The sequence below is a fragment of the Schistocerca piceifrons genome, chromosome X (assembly GCF_021461385.2).
Source record: "Schistocerca piceifrons isolate TAMUIC-IGC-003096 chromosome X, iqSchPice1.1, whole genome shotgun sequence".
Lineage (NCBI taxonomy): Eukaryota > Metazoa > Arthropoda > Insecta > Orthoptera > Acrididae > Schistocerca > Schistocerca piceifrons.
The window spans coordinates 153,946,602-153,968,776 of NC_060149.1; the positions used below are offsets into that span (position 1 = coordinate 153,946,602).

A 22,175-nucleotide genomic window follows, 5' to 3' on the forward strand; every position below is an offset into this window, starting at 1 on the left:
AGACTAATCTTCCTCGAGGTCGGCTTCTAGGAGTTTTTCCGTTCTTCCGTATATATCTCGTGCCAATATTTTGAAACCATTACTTATTATGCTCATAGTTCAGTAATATTCACACTTGTAAGTACCTGCCTTCATTGGAATAGAATGAACATATTCTTCTTGAACGTTGAAGATATTTAGGCTGTCTCATACATCTTGCATGACAGGTGCAACAGTATTACCTTGGTATGTTCTCCTAAGAACCTTAGTAATTACCAGGAATTATTGTCGTTTACTCCATGGGCTTTTCTTCGAATTATCTCTTCCAATGCTGTGTCAAAATTATCTAACAGTACCATATGTCCCATGTCATCTTCGTCTACTTCCTCTTCTCTTTTTTCACGCCCGGGTTCCCGGGTTCGATTCCCGGCGGGGTCAGGGATTTTCTCTGCCTCGTGATGGCTGGGTGTTGTGTGCTATCCTTAGGTTAGTTAGGTTTAAGTAGTTCTAAGTTCTAGGGGACTGATGACCATAGCTGTTAAGTCCCATAGTGCTCAGAGCCATTTGAATCTTCTCTTTTTTGGGAATTGTTTTCAAGCTCGTTTCCTTTGTATAGCCCTTCTGTTTTTCCCTTCAGTATGTCTGCAAAATACTAACGCGAATTCTTTACAGACGAATGGAAAAACTGGTAGAAGCGGACCTCGGGGAAGATCAGTTTGGATTCCGTAGAAATGTTGGAACACGTGAGGCAATACTAACCTTACGACTTATCTTAGAAGAAAGATTAAGAAAAGGCAAACCTACGTTTCTAGCATTTGTAGACTTAGAGAAAGCTTTTGACAGTGTTAACTGGAATACTCTCTTTCAAATTCTGAAGGTGGCAGGGGTAAAATACAGGGAGGCAAAGGCTATTTACAATTTGTACAGAAACCAGATGGCAGTTATAAGAGTTGAGGGGCACGAAAGGGAAGCAGTGGTTGGGAAAGGAGTGAGACAGGGTTGTAGCCTCTCCCCGATGTTATTCAATCTGTATATTGAGCAAGCAGTAAAGGAAACAAAAGAAAAATTCGGAGTAGTTATTGAAATTCATGGAGAAGAAGTAAAAACTTTGAGGTTCGCCGATGACATTGTAATTCTGTCAGAGACAGCAAAGGACTTGGAAGAGCAGTTGAACGGAATGGACAGTGTCTTGAAAGGAGGATATAAGATGAACATCAACAAAAGCAAAACGAGGATAATGGAATGTAGTCAAATTATGTCGGGTGATGCTGAGGGAATTAGATTAGGAAATGAGACACTTAAAGTAGTAAAGGAGTTTTGCTATTTAGGGAGTAAAATAACTGATGATGGTCGAAGTAGAGAGGATATAAAATGTAGACTGGCAATGGCAAGGAAATCGTTTCTGAAGAAGAGAAATTTGTTAACATCGAGTATAGATTTAAGTGTCAGGAAGTCGTTTCTGAAAGTGTTTGTATGGAGTGTAGCCATGTATGGAAGTGAAACATGGACGATAACTAGTTTGGACAAGAAGAGAATAGAAGCTTTCGAAATGTGGTGCTACAGAAGAATGCTGAAGATAAGGTGGGTAGATCACATAACTAATGAGGAGGTATTGAATAGGATTGGGGAGAAGAGAAGTTTGTGGTACAACTTGACTAGAAGAAGGGATCGGTTGGTAGGGCATGTTTTGAGGCATCAAGGGATCACAAATTTAGTCTTGGAGGGCAGCGTGGAGGGTAAAAATCGTAGAGGGAGACCAAGAGATGAATACACTAAGCATATTCAGAAGGATGTAGGTTGCAGTAGGTACTGGGAGATGAAGAAGCTTGCACAGGATAGAGTAGCATGGAGAGCTGCATCAAACCAGTCTCAGGACTGAAGACCACAACAGCAACAACATGTCTGCTTTCCATTTCTTTCTTGGTGCTGGCTTGCCATTTGTCCTCCTACATAACAGTAAAATATCTAAGAGTACCCATCTGATGTCACCTATAGTGGAATGACGGCACAAAATGTGACGTACGAAAATCAGATGCTACGCTGTCATTAAGAGGAAGAATTTTAAGAAAATTTTATTCATCCAAGAAGTAAGTATCGTCTCCAATGATCTCCTAGGCAAAAGCCAGGATGCTTCCTTTGAAAGGAATCCGAATTTGTGCTCCGTCTCTAATGACCTCATCTTCTACGGGAAATTAGAGTCTAATCTTCATTCTTTTTACGAAAGAGTGGCCCCTAAAACACTCATTCGACCCAGTCTCAAGTATTGCTCGTCAGTCTGGGAACCTTGACACGTAGGATTATTAGAGGCGGCAGAGAAAAATCAAGGGAGACTGGCACGTGTCGACACACGTTCGTTTAGTAAGCGCAAGAGCGTTACGGAAAAGCATATCAAATCCCAGTGGCAGACTTTACGAGAGAGGCGTTGTACAATACAAAGAGGATTACTGTAAAAATATATATTTCGTCCTCCGACACACAATTCGTGAAATGACCAACACGCGAAAATCAGAGAAATTACAGTCGTTCTTTCCACGCATAGTTCACGACTGGAGGAGGAGCTTGAGGATAATCGCAAGTACCCTCCATCACACACCATAAGGTGGCTTGCGAGGTGTGGATATAGGTGCAGATGCAGATTAACGCTGTGGTGAAGCTGCGTTATCGGCAGTAGTGTCTTCATTCTTGTTTATCGCTGTGACTGTCCTGACACCCTACTTTGTATAACTTTGCTGCTATTACCCTGTTGGAATTGAAAAGGACATAGTAGATTCGCGATGGTATTGCGAATAGTGTCCAAACTATGTGTGTGAAGGTAAGGTCTGTGGCAAAAGCCCGTGATCGCGCTAATAGCCTGAGTGGGGTAAGAGTGCAGCCTCTCTTCGCCGCGTCGCTATTAAGGGGAGGATGGCGGACCCACCGCCCCCGCCGCCTTTTACCTCCGGGAACTGTTCCCGGTACTCGTCTGATAGCAAGCTGAGTGGATCAAGGGGCCGTTCTGCAGGGACTGGAACGAAGGAGGAGTCCCACCCCTGTCTGGGAATGAACCCACGACCTCCAGAGCCCGAGTCTAGTGCTCTACCCGCTAGACCATTACAGTCACAAATGATTATTGTTCCATTTATAGTGTGTAGCATTGGTAGGAAGAAGTGTTGGGACAAATGGGATACATTAATTATTTATTTGTAATTTCTGCTATCAGTAACTTTTATATTTTTTGTTTTATGTTTCATCTAACATAATAAAACGCGTTTCGAACTTGTTCTGTTCATCTTCAGGCGTTTATACATACATACATACAGAGAAATGTTACTTAAAAATAAAGCATCTTAAACTAGATTAACATCACCAGTGATGCAAGTGAAGCTGCATGGTGATGAAATCGTAAGTGATCAACTGTCATATAAAAGCCTTTCAAGCTATTTTCACAACAACCAACTAATGCAAAACTATATGCATTCTATATAGGCTGTGATCATAGTCAACCACAAGGAAAAAACCTGCGGAAGACATCACTGACATCGATTTCTGACCATCCACTGATCCACTCCCCCCCCTCCCCCCCAAATGCCACAGCAGCCACTAGAGTAAAAACAGTGGACAAAGAGTTCTAGGTTAATATAGTTTTTAGACGGTTTATTTTTAAGTAACATTTCTCTGTATGTATGTATGTATAAACGCCTGAAGATGAACAGAACATGTTCGAAACGCGGTGTATTATGTTCGATTAAACATAAAGCAAAAAATAAAAAAGTGACTGGTAGCACAAATTACAAATAAATAATTATCCCACACAATCACGGTTCACAAACGTAGCCATTATGGCCGAAAATAACTGGGATACAGTCGAGATTCTTCAATAATACTTTTACGCCTGTCGTTCTTGGCGTATTCTGAAGACAAGTCCTAAAAAGATAGACTCTTCCTAATTTTTAATATACATTTCTTGCTATCGGAATCTGCGATTAAAAAAAAAACAGAATACTTACTTATGTGCAATACGTTCATTATCGTGTTTTTTTCCTATCTTTCCTTAGTTGTTTCGATATTATCATTCTTCGAGATGTGGTCCGTCTACGCAACTAAGAGAAAATTTGTTTCTTGCCTAATAATAAGAGAATAACGGAAACCTGAAGAAGAGTAACATAACTGGAAACATTACATAACGCAGTTATTATACCGGGTGTTTCCGTAAGATAGAGCAAAAATTTAACAGGACATAGAGGATAACCCGCTGAACAATTTGAGATAGGGAACCTATGGTCGGACAGTGATACACGTCTACGGATGCAGTTCCAAACAGCTACAGAAGTGCAAGTGTCAACACAAACAATACTAAATAGGCTCCATGAGCAGTCTTACGTGCCAGGAGACCTATCGAGGCTCCTCCTCTAAATTGGGTTCTGACAAGGGTTCGTGTCTCATGAACACCAAACCACTCTCTGTTGACGAGCAGCATTGGGACACAACGCTCTTTTCTGATGAGACTCTTAACAGTCTCCACCCTGACAATGTTGGTATTCGTATTTAGAGGCAACGAGGCTAACATTTACACCCTAACTGTATAATAGACAGCCACCTTATTAACGCATTTCAGTCATGCAATGGAGTGGAATCATATATGGCCATAGGATACCACATGTGCCAACAAATGGGATGATGACTGGTGTAAAGTGTCGGGACATCCTTGCACGCATTGTGGCTCTATTTGGTGAATATATTGGAACGAGATTCACGCTGATGGACGACAATGCACGCCACCATCGTCACAATCTTGTGAGCACTTTCCTGGTGGAGCATAAAATCAGTCGGATGGAATGGTCTCCATATTCTACAGATCTCAGCTGTATGGGCCACGCTAAAGCAAGCGGTTTTCACTCGACCTGTCCCAGTAGGGACCTTACAGGACCTCATAGAAACCGCTGTGGAGTAATCGGACAATACCACATAGGCTTATCTACATCTACAGAGATACTCCGCAAGCCATTGGTTCAAATAGTTCAAATGGCTCTGAGCACTATGGGACTTAACATCTGTGGTCATCAGTCCCCTAGAACTTAGAACTACTTAAACCTAACTGACCTAAGGAGATCACACACATCCATGCCCGAGGCAGGATTCGAACCTGCGAGTGTAGCAGTCGCGCGGTTCCGGACTGCGCGCCTAGAACCGCTAGACCACCGCGGCGGGCCGCAAGCCACTGTACGGTGCGTGGTGGAGGGTACCTTTTACTACTACTTGTCATTTCCTTTCCCGTTCCACTCGCAAATGGAGCGAAGGAAAAACGTATGTCTCTACTCCTCCGTATGAGCCCTAATTTCTCGTATCTTATCTTCGTGGTCCTTACGCTAAATGTATGCTAGTGGCAGTAGAATCATTCTGGACAATTTTGTAAGCGGTATGCCTAATCGCATTCAGAAGTTTCTCCAATTACGAGGAGGACGAATTCGTTCACAAACAATGTGTTATGCAAAATTTCAGCGAAAAGAAACTGAAGTGTTTGCAAGTTCTATCTTTTGTAAGGTTTTATTTTTATTTTTTGTTTGTTTTTATCATGTGGAAATGTGATTATCTTCTTCATTTTTGGTTTCTTATGAGTACCTGACATGTGGCAGAGCGGTTCTAGGCGCTTCAGCCTGGAACCGCACGACCGCTACGACCGCAGGCTCGAATCCTGCCTCGGGCATGGATGTGTGTGATGTCCTTAGGTTAGTTAGGTTTAAGTAGTTCTAAGTTCTAGGGGACTGATGACCTCAGATGTTAAGTCCCATAGTGCTCAGAACCATTTGAACCATTTTTGAAGTACCTGACAGGAAAAAAAATCAGCTTTGTTTCCTATTATGTACAATATTTACATTAAAGCAATATGCAACATTAATTCTGACCACTGCATAAATGCTCCTTCAAAGTTGCTACGCCAAGTACTTGCTGTATTCGCTCATAAAGACAATGTTCGAGAAGTGGAGTATATCACCAAGGTTTCTTGAAACACCTTTTCAAAGCACATATCGTAAGAAGTATTTTTTATGAGAATTACTGACGTGTGAAGCTCGGATTTCATGCATTAAGCTATATTTTTATTAGAAAACTAATTTACCTTTAAATCATAGGAGTCTTATTAACAAAACGAAACGCGGTTTGAAATTGATGTTTCTACGTATATCTCGTTAAAAAGGGTGTTCAGTTCCTATCCTCAATATCAGTACAATGTACCGACATTTTCTTAACTTCTCGGCTCTGTAGCACTGAGTCGGTAGAGGTAAGTGGAATTCGGGCTGCTAACATGTTGATTTCTCTCGTTACAGACTTGCCACAGAGTCGTACTGTGCGCATAGGTCGTTGTTTAATACTGTCTTTCATTTTGGTGAATCGTAATTTATAGTAGTATCATTTGTACGCGACCTCTTACGCCACTGTGTACCTCCTGATCTGATATACGTGCAGAGTGGTTATAATTAAACTTGCGCTACTTGAGAGGGCACTCATGACAAACGAGTGATAGTAGGACAATGAAACTTTGTGGAAACATTTGTAAGGACATGCAGACGGGAAATAACGAATAAACCATTGAAAGAAACCCATTTTAATTTTCACTTGAGAGGGTAACGTTTCTTAACTGCGTACAGTGTGTACGTTCCAGGACCCAAACGTTGCTGAATATGACGACCGGCTGCATCCACGATAGCATAGAAGCGCACTAGAGATTGCATTAGAGATTGCACATTGCGTCCAACATTCTCAGCCATGGCAACAGAAACTATTTCAACAATTTGTGGCGCAATTCGCTATCAGCCTCTTCCAGGAGCAGTTCCCAAATCTCACGTTAGTTCGAATTTCAAAATCATGTTGTATAGTCCCAGTGCGGAGTGAGGGCCTCTCCGTATTCCTTTATTACGTCGATACTTTTTTAGATTGAAGTCAGCTGATAGGTATACCTGCTTAAAGGAAGTTCCTCTAACTAAGGTCTCACCTTCTGAGGATGTAATGTTTCCAAGTAGAGAAGGAATTAGCATATTTCATCAAAATATAAGAGGTATTAGAGATAAAGTTGGTGAACTGCTTATAGATGTTGACTCTGAAATTATTGGTATAACAGAGCACCACTTAAATAATTTGACAATGGAGAGGCTTCCTTTACCAGTATACAGATTAGCTGGCTGTTTTTCAAGGAGTTCCTTGCGGGGTGGGGGAGTGGCTATGTACGTAAAAACATTATTCCATTTGAGTCCATAGACGTATCACGACACTGCACTGAACATGTATTTGAATGTTGTGCGGGGGCAGTTGAATTTAGTGAAACTAAACTTCTAATTGTTGTTTTTTATAGGTCCCCTAACTCCGACTTCAGAGCATTTCTGCTCAAGCCAGATAGGGTTCGTTATTCACTTTGTACGAAGTACCAGAAATTAGTTATATGTGGTGAGTTCAATATTAATTTTGTATATGATGGTGCAAGAAAAAGTGTGTTGATAGATCTCCTAAATTCACATGATCTGATGCAGACTGTGTTTTTCCTAACTAGGGTGCAGGGAAACAGTAGCACAGGTATAGACAATATTTTTATTCATTCTTCATTACTAGATGGCCATTCTGTTAGTAAAAGCGTGGCCTTTCAGACCATGATGCACAAATTTTAACATTAAAATGCCTTTGTACCCAAACAAATGTCATATTTAATTACAAACTATGTAGGAAAGTTAATCCAACAGCAATAGAGACTTTTTTAAACCTTGTCAAGGAACAAGAGTGGCAGGATGTTTATGGTGCCGATAACATAGATGATAAATACAGTGCTTTCCTTAACACAATTTCTCATGCTCTTTGAGAGCTGCTTCCCATTAGAACCTTTTAAACTGGGTACTAGCAGTAATAGGCAGCCCGGTTGGCTGACTAGTGGGATAGGAATATCTTGTAGAACAAAGCGGGAATTATATCAAGACGTTAGAAGTAATCACAATCAAGCAACAGTAGCCCATTACAAGCAGTACTGTAAGGTGCTTAAAATGTTATAAGGAAGCAAAGAGTATGTGGTATTCAAATACAACGGCTAATTCACAGGTTAAAATTAAAACCATATGGTCAGTTGCGAAGGAAGTGTCTGGTCAGCAGCACAAGGTCGACGATATGAAGTCAGTTCGCAACAAAAATATTTCTGTTACTGATAAATCAGATATATGTACAGTATTTAACAATCATTTTCTGAGCATTGCTGGTGAATTAAATAAAAATTTTGTTTCTACAGGGTGTCATATAACTTTCTTGGCAAATTCCTTTCCGAGATTGATGTCTGAAATACTTCTCTGTGATACAGACAAGGGGGAGACTGAGTTAATAATTAAATCACTAAAGACGAAGGACTCTCATGGTTATGATGGAGTGTCTAGCAGAATATTAAAGTACTGTGCTGCACACGTTAGCCCTGTATTTGCCCATATTTGTAATTTTTCCTTTAGGAATAGTCAGTTTCCTGAGCGATTAAAGTACTCAGTAGTAAAGCCAGTTTATAAAAAGGGAGAAAGGGATAATGTAGATAATTTTAGACCTATTTCTATGCCATCAGCATTTGAAAAAGTTGTTGAAAAGGCTGTGTGTGTATGGATAATTGACCATTTTATATCACACGATTTGCTATCAAATGTACAGTTCGGCTTTAGAAGTCATTTAACAACTGAAAATGCTATATTCTCTTTTCTCTGTGAGGTACTGGATGGATTAAACAACGCTTGGCATATTTTTTTGATTTAACTAAGGCATTTGATTCTGTTGATCACAAAATATTGCTCCAGAAGTTGGACCATTATGGAATACAGGGAGTAGCTCAGAATTGGTTCACCTCTTACTTTAGCAACAGGCAGTAAAAGGGCATTATTCACGCTGTTGATAACGGCTGTGATGTGGGGTCTGAGTGGGGTACTGTCAAGTCGGGGGTGCCCCAGGGATCAGTGTTGGGAGCACTCCTGTTCCTTATTTATATAACTGATATGCCCTCTAGTATTATGGGTAACTCTAAAATGTTTCTGTTTGCTGATGACACTAGCTTGGTAGTAAAGGATGTTGTGTGCAACATTGGCTCGGTTTCAAATGGTGCAGTACATGACCTAAGTTCATGGCTTGTAGAAAATAAACTAACACTAAATCACAGTAAGACTCAATTTTTACAGTATCTAATACACAATTCAACAAAACCTGACGTTTTAATTTCACAGAACGGCCATATGATTAGTGAAAATGAACAGTTCAAATTTCTAGGTGTTCGGATAGATAGTGAGCTGTTGTGGAAAGCCCACATTCAGGATCTTGTTCAAAGACTTAATACTGCCATTTTTACTATTCGAACAGAATCTGAAGTGAGTGATCCTTCGACACGAAAATTAGTTTACTTCGCTTATTTTCATTCGCTTGTGTCGTATGGTATTATATTTTGGGGCAACTCTTCCCATTCTAAAAGGATATTTTTGGCTCAGAAACGGGTGGTTCATGCAATAAATGGTGTAAGTTCACGAACCTCTTGTCGACCCCTGTTCACGAGTCTGGGTATTTTGACATTGGTCTCTCAATGTGTATAGTCCTTACTGTCATTTCTTGTTAACAATATTAGCTTATTCCCAAAAATAAGAAGCTTTCACTCAGTCAATACTCGGCAGAAATCAAACCTGCATTTGGATCGAACCTCCTTAACTCTTGCGCAGAAAGGTGTGCAGTATACTGCTGCATCCATTTTCAATAAGCTACCACTCGAATTCAAGTATCTTAGCAGTAATCCCCGCGCTTTCAAATCGAAACTGAAGAGTTTCCTCACGTGTCACTTCTTCTATTCTGTCGAGGAGTTCCTCGAAAAATTAAGCTGATACTTATTGTATTGTTGATTGCGTTTACTTAATCTTATGGACTGACTTCCCGGTTCATAAACATTAATTTTTATTACTTTCATGTTGTAATTTCGTGAACTGACATGGTCCATGACCTTGGAGATTTGCTCCTCAATTTGATCCTACGGAACTTGACGTGTAAATAAATAAATAAAAGAGCTGCAGCACTACGGCTGTTGTTTAGATGAAACAGCTTTAAGAGTAAAGCTCTGCTCACCTTACCCAGACCCATGTTGACTGTCTGCATCTGCAATGCACACTGTGTCTTGTTTCAACCCAACGTCGCAGTACCAGTACCGGCGACTAACGGCAAGTCATGACATTTACATTACTGTCAATGCCAATCACGCAGCGCACAGTCTGAACATCATTCCAATAAAGTTGGATACCCATATAGTTAATAGTTTTCCGTCTATGCAAGCTACAGTAGCGAAAATTTAATTGTAATCACCCTGTATTTTCATCGATACGAGCCTCACATGAGCGCTGCATCGCTAGCAATGTCGCGAACAATAATATCATCACTTGCAATCGGTTATGCACTAGCGACTTTCCAATCAATTTCAACCAATATTTCGAATTGGGGAAGTTCTATTATCGAAAATTATCTGCTCATTTAACAAAACTGCTTGCGTCGAATAATATTCCCAAAAAACACGACAATCGCAATGTATTAAACTTGAAACTTCCTGGCAGATTAAAACTGTGTGCCGGATCGAAACTTGAATTCCGGGCCTCGTTCTAGCCCAAGAAAGGCGAAGGTCCCGAGTTCGAGTCTCGGTCCGGCACACAGTTTTAATCTGGCAGAAAATTTCATATCAGCGCACACTCCACCGCAGAGTGAAAATTTCATTCTGTATTAAACCTTTTTGGAAAGTTTTTGGTTGGAAAATGTAGCCCGTAAACTAATAAATTGTTCACACTTGAATTATGCTACTTGTATACACTGAAGAGCCAAAGAAACTGACACACCTGTCTCATATCGTGTAGGGCCTCCTCGAGCACGCAGAAATTTCGCAGCACGACGTGGCATGGACTCGACTAATGTCTGAAGCAGTGCTAGACGGTGTTGACACCATTAATCCTGCAGGGCTGGTATATAACTCAGTAAGAGTACGAGGGGATGGAGATCTCTTCTGAACAGCATGTTGCAACGCATCCTAGATATGCTCAATAACGTTCATGTCTGTGAAGTCTGGTGGCCAGCGTAAGTGTTTAAACTCAGAAGAGTGTTCCTGGGGCCACACTGCTGCAAGTCTGGACGTGTGGGGTCTCACACTGTTATGTTGGAATTGCCCAAATCCGTCGGAATACACAGTGGACATGAATTGATGCAGGTGACCAGACAGAATGCTTACGTACGTCTCACCTGTCAGAGTCGTATCTAGACGTATCAGGGGTCCCATATCACTCCAACTGCACACGTCCCACACCATTACAGAACCTCCACCCATACTGACATGCAGGGTCCATGGATTCATGAGGTTGTCTCCATACCCGTACACGTCTATCCGCTTGATACGATTTGGAACGAGACTTGTCCGAGCAGGCAACATGTTTCCAGCCTTCAACAGTTCAGTGTCAGTGTTGACGGGCCCAGGCGAGGCGTTAAAACTTTGTGTCGTGCAGTCATCAAGGGTACACGAGTGGGCTTTCGGCTCCATAAGCCCATATCGATGATGTTTCGTTGAACGGTTCGAACGCTGACACTTGTTGATGGCCCAGCATTGAAATCTGCAGCAATATGCGGTAGGGTTGCACTTCTGTGACGTTGAACGATTCTCTTAATTTGTCGTTGGTCCCGTTCTTTCAGGATCTTTTTCCGGTCGCGGCGACGTCGGAGATTTGATGTGTTACCGGATTCCTGATATTCACGGTACACCTGCTATTGTAGCAGTAGTAACGGATCTAACGGCTGCGCCAGACACTTGTTCTCTTCTATAGGCGTTGCAGACCGCAGTGCCGCATTGTGCCTGTTTACATATCTCTGAATTTGAATACGCATTCCTATACCAGTTTCTTTGGCGCTTGAGTGTAACGAAGCTTTATTAATAGCCTGCAGAACTTTGGTGCTATCTTTGATCAGTTCATAACTATCTTTAAGAAGTTCCTCATTTTTCTGTTTTCACTTTCCTGCCTCACTTTTTACTATGTTCCAAGTAACTTACTTTTTATGTTTATGCTGTAATAATTTAATTTCTTCTTGAAAATACATGCCGTAGTAAAACACTGTACTCGCATTCGGGAGAACGATTCAAATTCCCGTCCGAACTCGCACATTTAGGTTTTTTTTGATGTGCCTATCATTTCCCAATTGGAGATAGTGCTCTAGCTCTAATCACCTCGTCACCGACTGAAAAATACCTCTTTTTTATTCTATAATGACTTTGCTTAGACTTTTACAATTCAGTTTGTAATGTGATTTAGCCCTGTAATTTTCCTGGTCCCTTAATGGTTACTGATTCTATTTAGCCCGCATCTCGTGGTCGTGCGGCAGCGTTCTCGCTTCCCACGCCCGGGTTCCCGGGTTCGATTCCCGGCGGGGTCAGGGATTTTCTCTGCCTCGTGATGGCTGGGTGTTGTGTGATGTCCTTAGGTTAGTTAGGTTTAAGTAGTTCTAAGTTCTAGGGGATTGATGACCATAGATGTTAAGTCCCATAGTGCTCAGAGCCATTTGAACCGTTTTTGATTCTATTTATAGATAGGCATTTGGGAGCATTTAACCCACACTCGTTAAGTTTTTAGGACAATTCATTTCAAAGTAGGTAGCCTATTTCCATATTGCAGATTATATTATGATTTTCATTCGCGCCAAGTGTGTAATGTAGATCCTTCCAGTTTGAATTTCGCAAATACATCTTTAAGTCTTCACATCCGTTACAGCCTTGGCAGCAAAATTTGGAGATAGTGCTCTAGCTCTAATCACCTCGTCACCGACTGAAAAATACCTCTTTTTTATTCTATAATGACTTTGCTTAGACTTTTACAATTCAGTTTGTAATGTGATTTAGCCCTGTAATTTTCCTGGTCCCTTAATGGTTACTGATTCTATTTAGCCCGCATCTCGTGGTCGTGCGGCAGCGTTCTCGCTTCCCACGCCCGGGTTCCCGGGTTCGATTCCCGGCGGGGTCAGGGATTTTCTCTGCCTCGTGATGGCTGGGTGTTGTGTGATGTCCTTAGGTTAGTTAGGTTTAAGTAGTTCTAAGTTCTAGGGGATTGATGACCATAGATGTTAAGTCCCATAGTGCTCAGAGCCATTTGAACCGTTTTTGATTCTATTTATAGATAGGCATTTGGGAGCATTTAACCCACACTCGTTAAGTTTTTAGGACAATTCATTTCAAAGTAGGTAGCCTATTTCCATATTGCAGATTATATTATGATTTTCATTCGCGCCAAGTGTGTAATGTAGATCCTTCCAGTTTGAATTTCGCAAATACATCTTTAAGTCTTCACATCCGTTACAGCCTTGGCAGCAAAATTTGCTCACTTAGTCCGTTTCGTTCTGTGTAAACGTTAACTCCGTCCACAGGCTCTGACAGGCCGCCGTGTCATCCTCAGCCCGCAGGCGTCACCGGATGCGGATATGGAGGGTCATGTGGTCAGCACACCGCTCTTCCGGCGGTATGTCAGTTTCCGAGACCAGAGCCGCTATTTCTCAGTCAACTAGCTCCTCAGTTTGCCTCACAAGGGCTGAGTGCACCCCGCTTGCTAACAGCGCTCGGCAGACCGGATGGGCATCCATCCAACTTCTAGCTCAGCCCGACAGCGCTTAACTTTGGTGATCTGGCGGGAACCAGTGTTACCACTGCGGCAAGGCCGTTGGCCCTTTTCGTCCTACAGCCCACGAAACTGATGCACAAGTTCTGATGCAGGTTGTTCTTTGACCTGGGTAAAGGAGGTACATGATTCGCTCTGGAAGTTTCCAAAACGAATTTTAATTTAACATAGAGAAATACTTTACCTGACTGATAAATTTTACTAGTTTTTTAATTTTTCCCATTTTAATTATTCCTGTTTTTTTCTGTTTCACTTTTTCGAGAGCCGGGAACCCTTATTCTCGGGGGCCACAGGGCTATTTTCCAGTTGCCCCAGTGTAGTTAAGCCCATGCTCAGGGGTCCATTCCTGTATTTCGCTACAGCTTTCTGACGTTGCGACTTTATCACATACAGCAGCAACTTATGTGCAATGTTTCGTGGAGCTCAAGACTGTATCCAACGGTTCATATCAGGGGCAGTCAAGTGAAAATGAGGCAGATGAAAGAAAGTAAACCGTTTATTATTTCAGAAGTGATCGCCATAACTGTTAATACATTTATCTCACTCTGAGATAAGATAGTCAATGCCTCCATGGGAAAATTTCTGCAGTTGTCTACGGAACCATGATTGTACCCAGGATGTGCAAGGGCTTCCCAGCGAAACTTATGCAGCGTAGTCGAAACAACCCTTGGCAACACGAGTCAACTGCCTTTACTTACACCTAACGTTCATCCTTTACAAGTCTCTCTGAATTTAGCTACAATTTCTGGTGATGCAGCTTTCCAATATACAATAGCATCATCTTCTAACACCCTTAAGAAGCTGTCATCATTACCCACCACGTTATTTGATGAATAGTAACTACCACGCAACACTCCATTCGAGTGCTCCAGAAGTTACTTTTACATCTCATGATTTCGCCTCGTTAGGAACGACGTGCTGAGCTGTATATGCTAAAGCTTGAGTCCTGTCACAAAACTGGTCCGATATTCCTATATACAGGATGATTTTAGTGAATGGGGAGAAACTGCAGAAAACGGTCCCTGCGAGGAAAAAGAGAAAAAGAGATTATATGTACATATGTCCGAAAATCTGTTCCAAGGAAGGCACGCCCACTTCGGGAAGAAGGTAAAAGATCTTTGACAGTGTAGATTTCAATGATTGAAAGTGCACATTCGAACACGCCAAGCAAGTAGGAACGTTCTGTCTGTACTAATGTTTTAGCTCAACACTCAAAAGGCCAGTCAGCTGGAGCACCGTCATGTAGTAACCACCTCCTTACCACCAAAGGCACGTCTTCCAGTAGGAGAAACAAGGATATCCGCAGTAACTGCAGATGTTCCTCTCCTGTGAAACGTTGTGGAAGGACGGCTGGACCCACGAGGCGGTTGTCAATATTCCCAGACCACGTACTCATGCTGAACCGGTGCTGATGGTCCGTTGCCACCATACCGTGGGAATTCTCCTGAGCCCACTGGTGGCTGTTGTGAAGGTTGACGACACTGCCCCGTGAAGATAGCCTCAACTGTGAGAAGAATGAATGACAGAAATCCGTGTACTAAGGTGCACCACCCTTGGAAACAATTTCCAGCCTGGTGTCCATCTGACCATGTTTGTTCCTTATCATTTGAGGATTCCTTTCCTTCAGTATTTAGTGCCACCAAAGTTTCCCCCTTGGTGTATTACTGAAATTATATCCTTGATATCAATATTTCCGTGGATATTAACATTCCTGAGTGCTGGTTCAGCTCAGCCCTCCCACCACGTCCTAGCCCCCACTGATCCTCTTCTCATATCCTGCGTACGTTCCTCTGGATGTAGTGTTCGGAAATAATAGGAGAGAACATCAGACACTTTGGAAATTTTGGTCGGTATGACGTAAGTGGTTTATGCGCCTAGTCACGATAAGCCTGAGATCCAGTTTCGTGCGTGGTGTGCCTCTGGTTTTCAATAATCACGACATATTGCTAGTTACATGTCAATAAGCTGAAAACTGTACTAACAGCCAAGTCTGGCACTGAAGCGACGTGAGCTGGTACCCCCCGCAGCCAAGGCCAGCGGACGAATGCACTCGACAGCGGCGTTTCCAGACGGACGTCCTCCTTTGACCAGCGCAAGGTTACAGGGAGAGCGATCAACGAGCACTCTCCACGAGCTCTTTCTCACACCATCGCTGCTGGCACAGTATTTACAGATAATTTTATTTAAGCGTTTCCCAAAGCAAGAGGAAGGGCCACTATTTATGTCCATCAAGGCATGTGACGGAAATGAAAAGAGATTTTGGAAAAGTAAATCGAAATCCTTCTGTCTGTTTCGCAATGCGGATCGAAAGAATCACATTATCATATAACAGCGCTCAATTTCAAAATACGAAATCGTCAGTTTATTTTGTCTGGCAAAAGAAACTTTATTGTCAAATCTGAGCTCGTGATCTGTCTGTGATAACCTCATCGTCGATGAGGAGTTGAACCCCAACTTTACTTCCTTCTTTGGCCTTGTGATATTCGGAACAAAATATCATTGTCAGTCTGAAAAGCAGGTGAGTTCTTGCCAGGTTTTGCCGACAGTTTCATGTTGATAAGGATGAAAGTTACGCTGTCAAGTAAAACAGATGTGCACCACAACATGAAAAAGTTTACGATATATTGTTTTTGTTATGAGTATTATTACTTTAGTGAGAATGGTATAACCCCACTGATTTTCTGTTGATTCTATGGTAAAGTCAATTGCCATTTCAGATACATAACATTCTACGACTGAAGAAATTGTTTTGTGAGAGTTGTGGAAAATGTCACTGCGATTTGACATTAAAGAATTTCTGTAGTATTTCACAGTTTATTTAAAAAATTTGGAGCTAAACAGTAAATCCATTGCTGATGAAGCGAATTAGTATCTATTCTTAGTATATTTCGTATTTATGTAAAAAATAACACACAGTTATTAAGAAATGACTTCATATGGCAACTATGAGAAACATATTAAGACTCTCTCTTTAATGCTGTGAGTATCCGTAACTCATCAAATTGTTGTAAATCTCTTCCGGATAATTTATTGGGAGTTGTATCATCTAAAGAAAGTCATCCCTCTGGAAACACCTACAGGCTTCATAACTCTATATCTTTTTAAAATATTGTGGTCATGAAAAATTTTAAGGACTCTTGTCATTTTTTGTTTATTAAGATATGTTTATCTTATTTTTCAGATTCTGAAATGGCGTATGAACTCGATGAGGTACTGGAAGAGTTAGGACGTTTCGGAAAATACCAAGCCTTTACCTTCATATACATAACTGTACCGATTATATTTCACGTAATTACTGGATTAAGTTTCATCTTCACGGCTGGAACCGTCGAGCATAGGTAAGCTACATTCACAAGCCAATCTTTCCTCAGTTACTTAAGTCTTAAAATTTGCTTCTTCAGTCTTTTCCCCGGCGATGAGTAATAGATCATGCTATTAAACGACAATATACAGTGTGGTAAAAAAAGTTCTTCCGAATTTCGAGAGGTAATAGTATGGAGCAAAACAAGAAAAAAAGTCCAGTAAACATTTGCTGTAAAACGCATAACTTGAGAACTATGAGCACTTGTTCATCTTCGCTACTGTGAAACACATCTCTTCTACTGCAGGCGGTTTGATTTTGCGAACGACCTGCAGAATGCAGAATGCCTGCTAGAGGAAGAACTATTACAAGACATGTCGTTATGTATGATGGAGCACCAACCCAGTTTCTATGTAAGTCCGAGAACACTTCACACACACACATTTAACGTTTGTAGGCCAGCGTGTCCCCCAATCTTAATACCTTGGATTTTCGCTTGTGGAGACACTTTCGTGCATGCAAGCCCTATTAACCATATTCAAACACTACCGGAATGAGTCATTAATGCCTTCCAGGGCGTCCGTGACCAACCTGGAGTTTTTCAGAGTGTGCGTGGTACATTAAGTTCTACAGAATCATCCCTTACTATGAATTGACACCATACTGAGCACCTCCTTAGCAATGAGTCACAAGTGCGTCGGCATGTAATAGCAAGCAGATAACCTTATAAGCTATGCTGTTCCGCAGTTTTCTCATTCATTTATTGCACTCTGCACGTCGTACGCGATATCAAAGAATTTCCGATAAACGAAATGCGTTTCACATTAGCGAAGATGAAAAAGTGTTCATAAGTGTTAAAACCTACATTTTAGATCCTATGTTCACTGAATATTTTTTTCTTGCTTTAGTCCCTACTACCACTTCTAAAAATATGGAATAATTTTTAAAGCCTTGTTTATTTGCGAATAATTCTGAAATTTCCATATTAGCTTCTTTTATCTAAAGGTGTTCTATTTCAGAAGAATCTACAGTCTATCTGCTAGTGACTCATATAAATTCTTGTATTGTCTGCCTTGATTTTTCATCTTTATGAAAACTATTAATTACGTAATTGTTAAATTATCCTAGTATTTGTGTAGACAAGTGCTGAAAACGAACTGGAGCTCAGGACGCAGCTATCCGTATTTCATTCATTTATTTTGTAAGTGATCAAAAAGTGTTCAAATGTGTGTGAAATCTTATGGAACTTAATTGCTAAGGTCATCAGTCCCTAAGCTTACACACTACTTAACCTAAATTATCCTAAGGACAAACACACACACCCATGCCCGATGGAGGACTCGAACCTCCGCCGGGACCAGCCTGTAAGTGATCGTCTGAGGGAACTCTATTATGGTAGTCCTCAACAACTCCGTTCACTGCACTACTCTCCCTCTAACAAGTTTCTATAACATCTTTGGTTTTTTAGGTAGCTTATGTTCTCTGCAGCAGAAATGGATAAGGAAATGAATACACATGTGTGTTGCTAAATGATACTTTGAGTCATAGAAATCTGAAAGCGACTGTTAAGGGAGAAATGTGTCTATGTTAGGGGACACCAACATTTCAAGTGTTTGTGACACGCTCTACATCCTTTAGGATCTCCTCATTTCGGATCTATGGAAGACAAGTGTATCTAATCTACGATGCACAGGGTTTGACATTCTAATGCTGTTGCCACTAGTGGCAATAAGAAAAAAAACACCTAGTGTTTTTCTTAGTTACTGTTGCCACTAATTCATTAAAAGGTTTAAATAAACAAAAGAGGTCACTGAAATTCATTTGCTGACATACAGTTACTCTGTTGGCAGTAGCCGGCGGAAGTGGCCGTGCTGTTAAAGGCGCTGCAGTCTGGAACCGCGAGACCGCTACGGTCGCAGGTTCGAATCCTGCCTCGGGCATGGATGTTTGTGATGTCCTTAGGTTAGTTAGGTTTAACTAGTTCTAAGTTATAGGGGACTAATGACCTCAGCAGTTGAGTCCCATAGTGCTCAGAGCCATTTGAACCATTTGTTGGCAGTAGTTATTAGATTTCGAAATCTGAACTGCATGAATATTTAAGCAAGTCTCAAGAAAACATTAAAAATTGAAACGATGTGACCCTATGTTTAATAAGAATGACAATCTGCCGGATAAGGCTGCAGTTACAAATTGACTGAAGTAACAATTTTTTCATACTTTGATGAGCAATGTAATTTTAGGTTAATTAAACGACATTATTTGGCTCTTTAGTTTAAACTGTCAGAAAATATACAGATCTAATATTATAAAAAATTGTAGAAAACTTTGGTTAAACGAAATGACAGAAATCAAACTGAAGCTATGGTAATTATTTTACTGTTAGATTTATTAATTATTGCTTTTAATATGTCTGTTTGTGTATATCTGTTTCGTATTCCATCAGCGACGAGTTGAAACTCAACCTTTTGCACTGTTGTAGTAAACGCTAGTAACTTTTATGGCGCATGAAGCTGGCGCATTAAGTTGAGCCAGGTGCGAACCAAATTTAAATTCAGACAGCACATACCGCATGTATTTCTGATTTTAGCTAGTCCAGTGACAATGTTTATAATCCTCGCCAGACTCAGATACAGATGGTCACACCAGGGTTGGCCATTCAGAGTTGTTTGTTGCAGACCGTGTGCACTTCACGTCAACTGGTAAGACCCTCTGTCACCGCAAGCTAGGAGGAAAGTATGCTCATTTTCCTCGTCCATTTACGTTGATATTTTCGAAGCTTTCCGATCTCCGACATTAGTTTCGCTAGTTACTCGCTTGATCTTGATTTTTTCTCGGTTTGTTTGCATTTCAATGAATTCGAAAGTAAAGTTCTATGTACTGACTTGGCAGAAAATCCTAAGAAATTTTGGTCTTATGTCAAAGCGGTAGGTGGATCAAAACAAAATGTCCAGACACTCTGTGACCAAAATGGTACTGAAACAGAGGATGACAGACTAAAGGCCGAAATATTAAATGTCTTTTTCCAAAGTTGTTTCACAGAGGAAGATTGCACTGTAGTTCCTTCTCTAGATTGTCGCACAGATGACAAAATGGTAGATATCGAAATAGACGACAGAGGGATAGAGAAACAATTAAAATCGCTCAAAAGAGGAAAGGCCTCTGGACCTGATGGGATACCAGTTCAGTTTTACACAGAGTACGCGAAGGAACTTGCCCCCCTTCTTGCAGCGGTGTACCGTAGGTCTCTAGAAGAGCGTAGCGTTCCAAAGGATTGGAAAAGGGCACAGGTCATCCCCGTTTTCAAGAAGGGACGTCGAACAGATGTGCAGAACTATAGACCTATATCTCTAACGTCGATCAGTTGCAGAATTTTGGAACACGTATTGTGTTCGAGTATAATGACTTTTCTGGAGACTAGAAATCTACTCTGTAGGAATCAGCATGGGTTTCGAAAAAGACGGTCATGTGAAACCCAGCTCGCGCTATTCGTCCACGAGACTCAGAGGGCCATAGACACGGGTTCACAGGTAGATGCCGTGTTTCTTGACTTCCGCAAGGCGTTCGATACAGTTCCCCACAGTCGTTTAATGAACAAAGTAAGAGCATATGGACTATCAGACCAATTGTGTGATTGGATTGAGGAGTTCCTAGATAACAGGACGCAGCATGTTATTCTCAATGGAGAGAAGTCTTCCGAAGTAAGAGTGATTTCAGGTGTGCCGCAGGGGAGTGTCATAGGACCGTTGCTATTCACAATATACATAAATGACCTGGTGGATGACATCGGAAGTTCACTGAGGCTTTTTGCAGATGATGCTGTGGTGTACCGAGAGGTTGTAACAATGGAAAATTGTATTGAAATGCAGGAGGATCTGCAGCGAATTGACGCATGGTGCAGGGAATGGCAATTGAATCTCAATGTAGACAAGTGTAATGTGCTGCGAATATACAGAAAGATAGATCCTTTATCATTTAGCTACAAAATAGCAGGTCAGCAACTGGAAGCAGTTAATACCATAAATTATCTGGGAGTACGCATTAGGAGTGATTTAAAATGGAATGATCATATAATGTTGATCGTCGGTAAAGCAGATGCCAGACTGAGATTCATTGGAAGAATCCTAAGGAAATGCAATCCGAAAACAAAGGAAGTAGGTTACAGTACGCTTGTTCGCCCACTGCTTGAATACTGCTCAGCAGTGTGGGATCCGTACCAGATAGGGTTGATAGAAGAGATAGAGAAGATCCAACGGAGAGCAGCGCGCTTCGTTACAGGATCATTTAGTAATCGCGAAAGCGTTACGGAGATGATAGATAAACTCCAGTGGAAGACTCTACAGGAGAGACGCTCAGTAGCTCGGTACGGGCTTTTATTGAAGTTTCGAGAACATACCTTCACCGAAGAGTCAAGCAGTATATTGCTCCCTCCTACGTATATCTCGCGAAGAGACCATGAGGATAAAACCAGAGAGATTAGAGCCCACACAGAGGCATACCGACAGTCCTTCTTTCCACGAACAATACGAGACTGGAATAGAAGGGAGAACCGATAGAGGTACTGAAGGTACCCTCCGCCACACACCGTCAGGTGGCTTGCGGAGTATGGACGTAGATGTAGATGTAGATGCTTTGGCCGATTCTTGGCTTTCACGTTTTGGATTACTTTTGGATTTGTGTCGTCCTCTCGGCCCTTACGGTCACTCGCTGTTTCTCAGAAACGGAGACGTGGTGCTCCCACATAGTAGTGCTTTACTAAAAATTAAAATATTCTTGACGGTGTAAATAGTAGTGTTTAAATAATTCGAAAATTGAAGTTAAATTTTGTTTTGCAGTGTATTTTTCTTATATGACCTTTGCCATATACTACATAAGCTGCAACTAGGTTACGTTATTCTGTTGCGATCAGCTTATTCCCTAACTACATCTATATCTATATGATTACTCTGCAATTCACAATTAAGGGCATGGCAGAGGGTTCATTGAACCACCTTCAAGCTCTTTCTCTACCTTTCCACTCTCGAAGAGCGCGCATCCGCAGTTCGTGGTCTCGCGGTCGCGTTCTCGCTTCCCGAGCACGGGGTCCCGGGTTCGATTCCCGGCGGGATCAGGGATTTTCACCTGCCTCGAGATGACTGGGTGTTTGTGCTGTCCTCATCATTTCATCATCATTCATGAAAGTGGCGAGACTGGACTGCGCAAAAGTTGGAAATTTGTAAGGGCGCTGATATCCGCACGCAGTTGAGCGCCCC

At 41.5% G+C, this 22,175-nt stretch overlaps 1 protein-coding gene across 2 annotated transcripts in view; it reads left to right on the forward strand.

Annotated features, from left to right (window-relative positions):
- Positions 1–22,175, forward strand: part of LOC124722114 (organic cation transporter protein-like) — a 199,027-nt gene that overhangs the window by 52,721 nt on the left and 124,131 nt on the right. For both annotated transcript variants that reach the window (XM_047247321.1, XM_047247320.1), the window contains exon 2: positions 16,807–16,963. In XM_047247321.1, coding sequence (XP_047103277.1) covers positions 16,815–16,963 — 149 coding nt within the window. In that variant the 5' untranslated portion in view covers positions 16,807–16,814. The remainder of the gene's footprint in view (positions 1–16,806; positions 16,964–22,175) is intronic.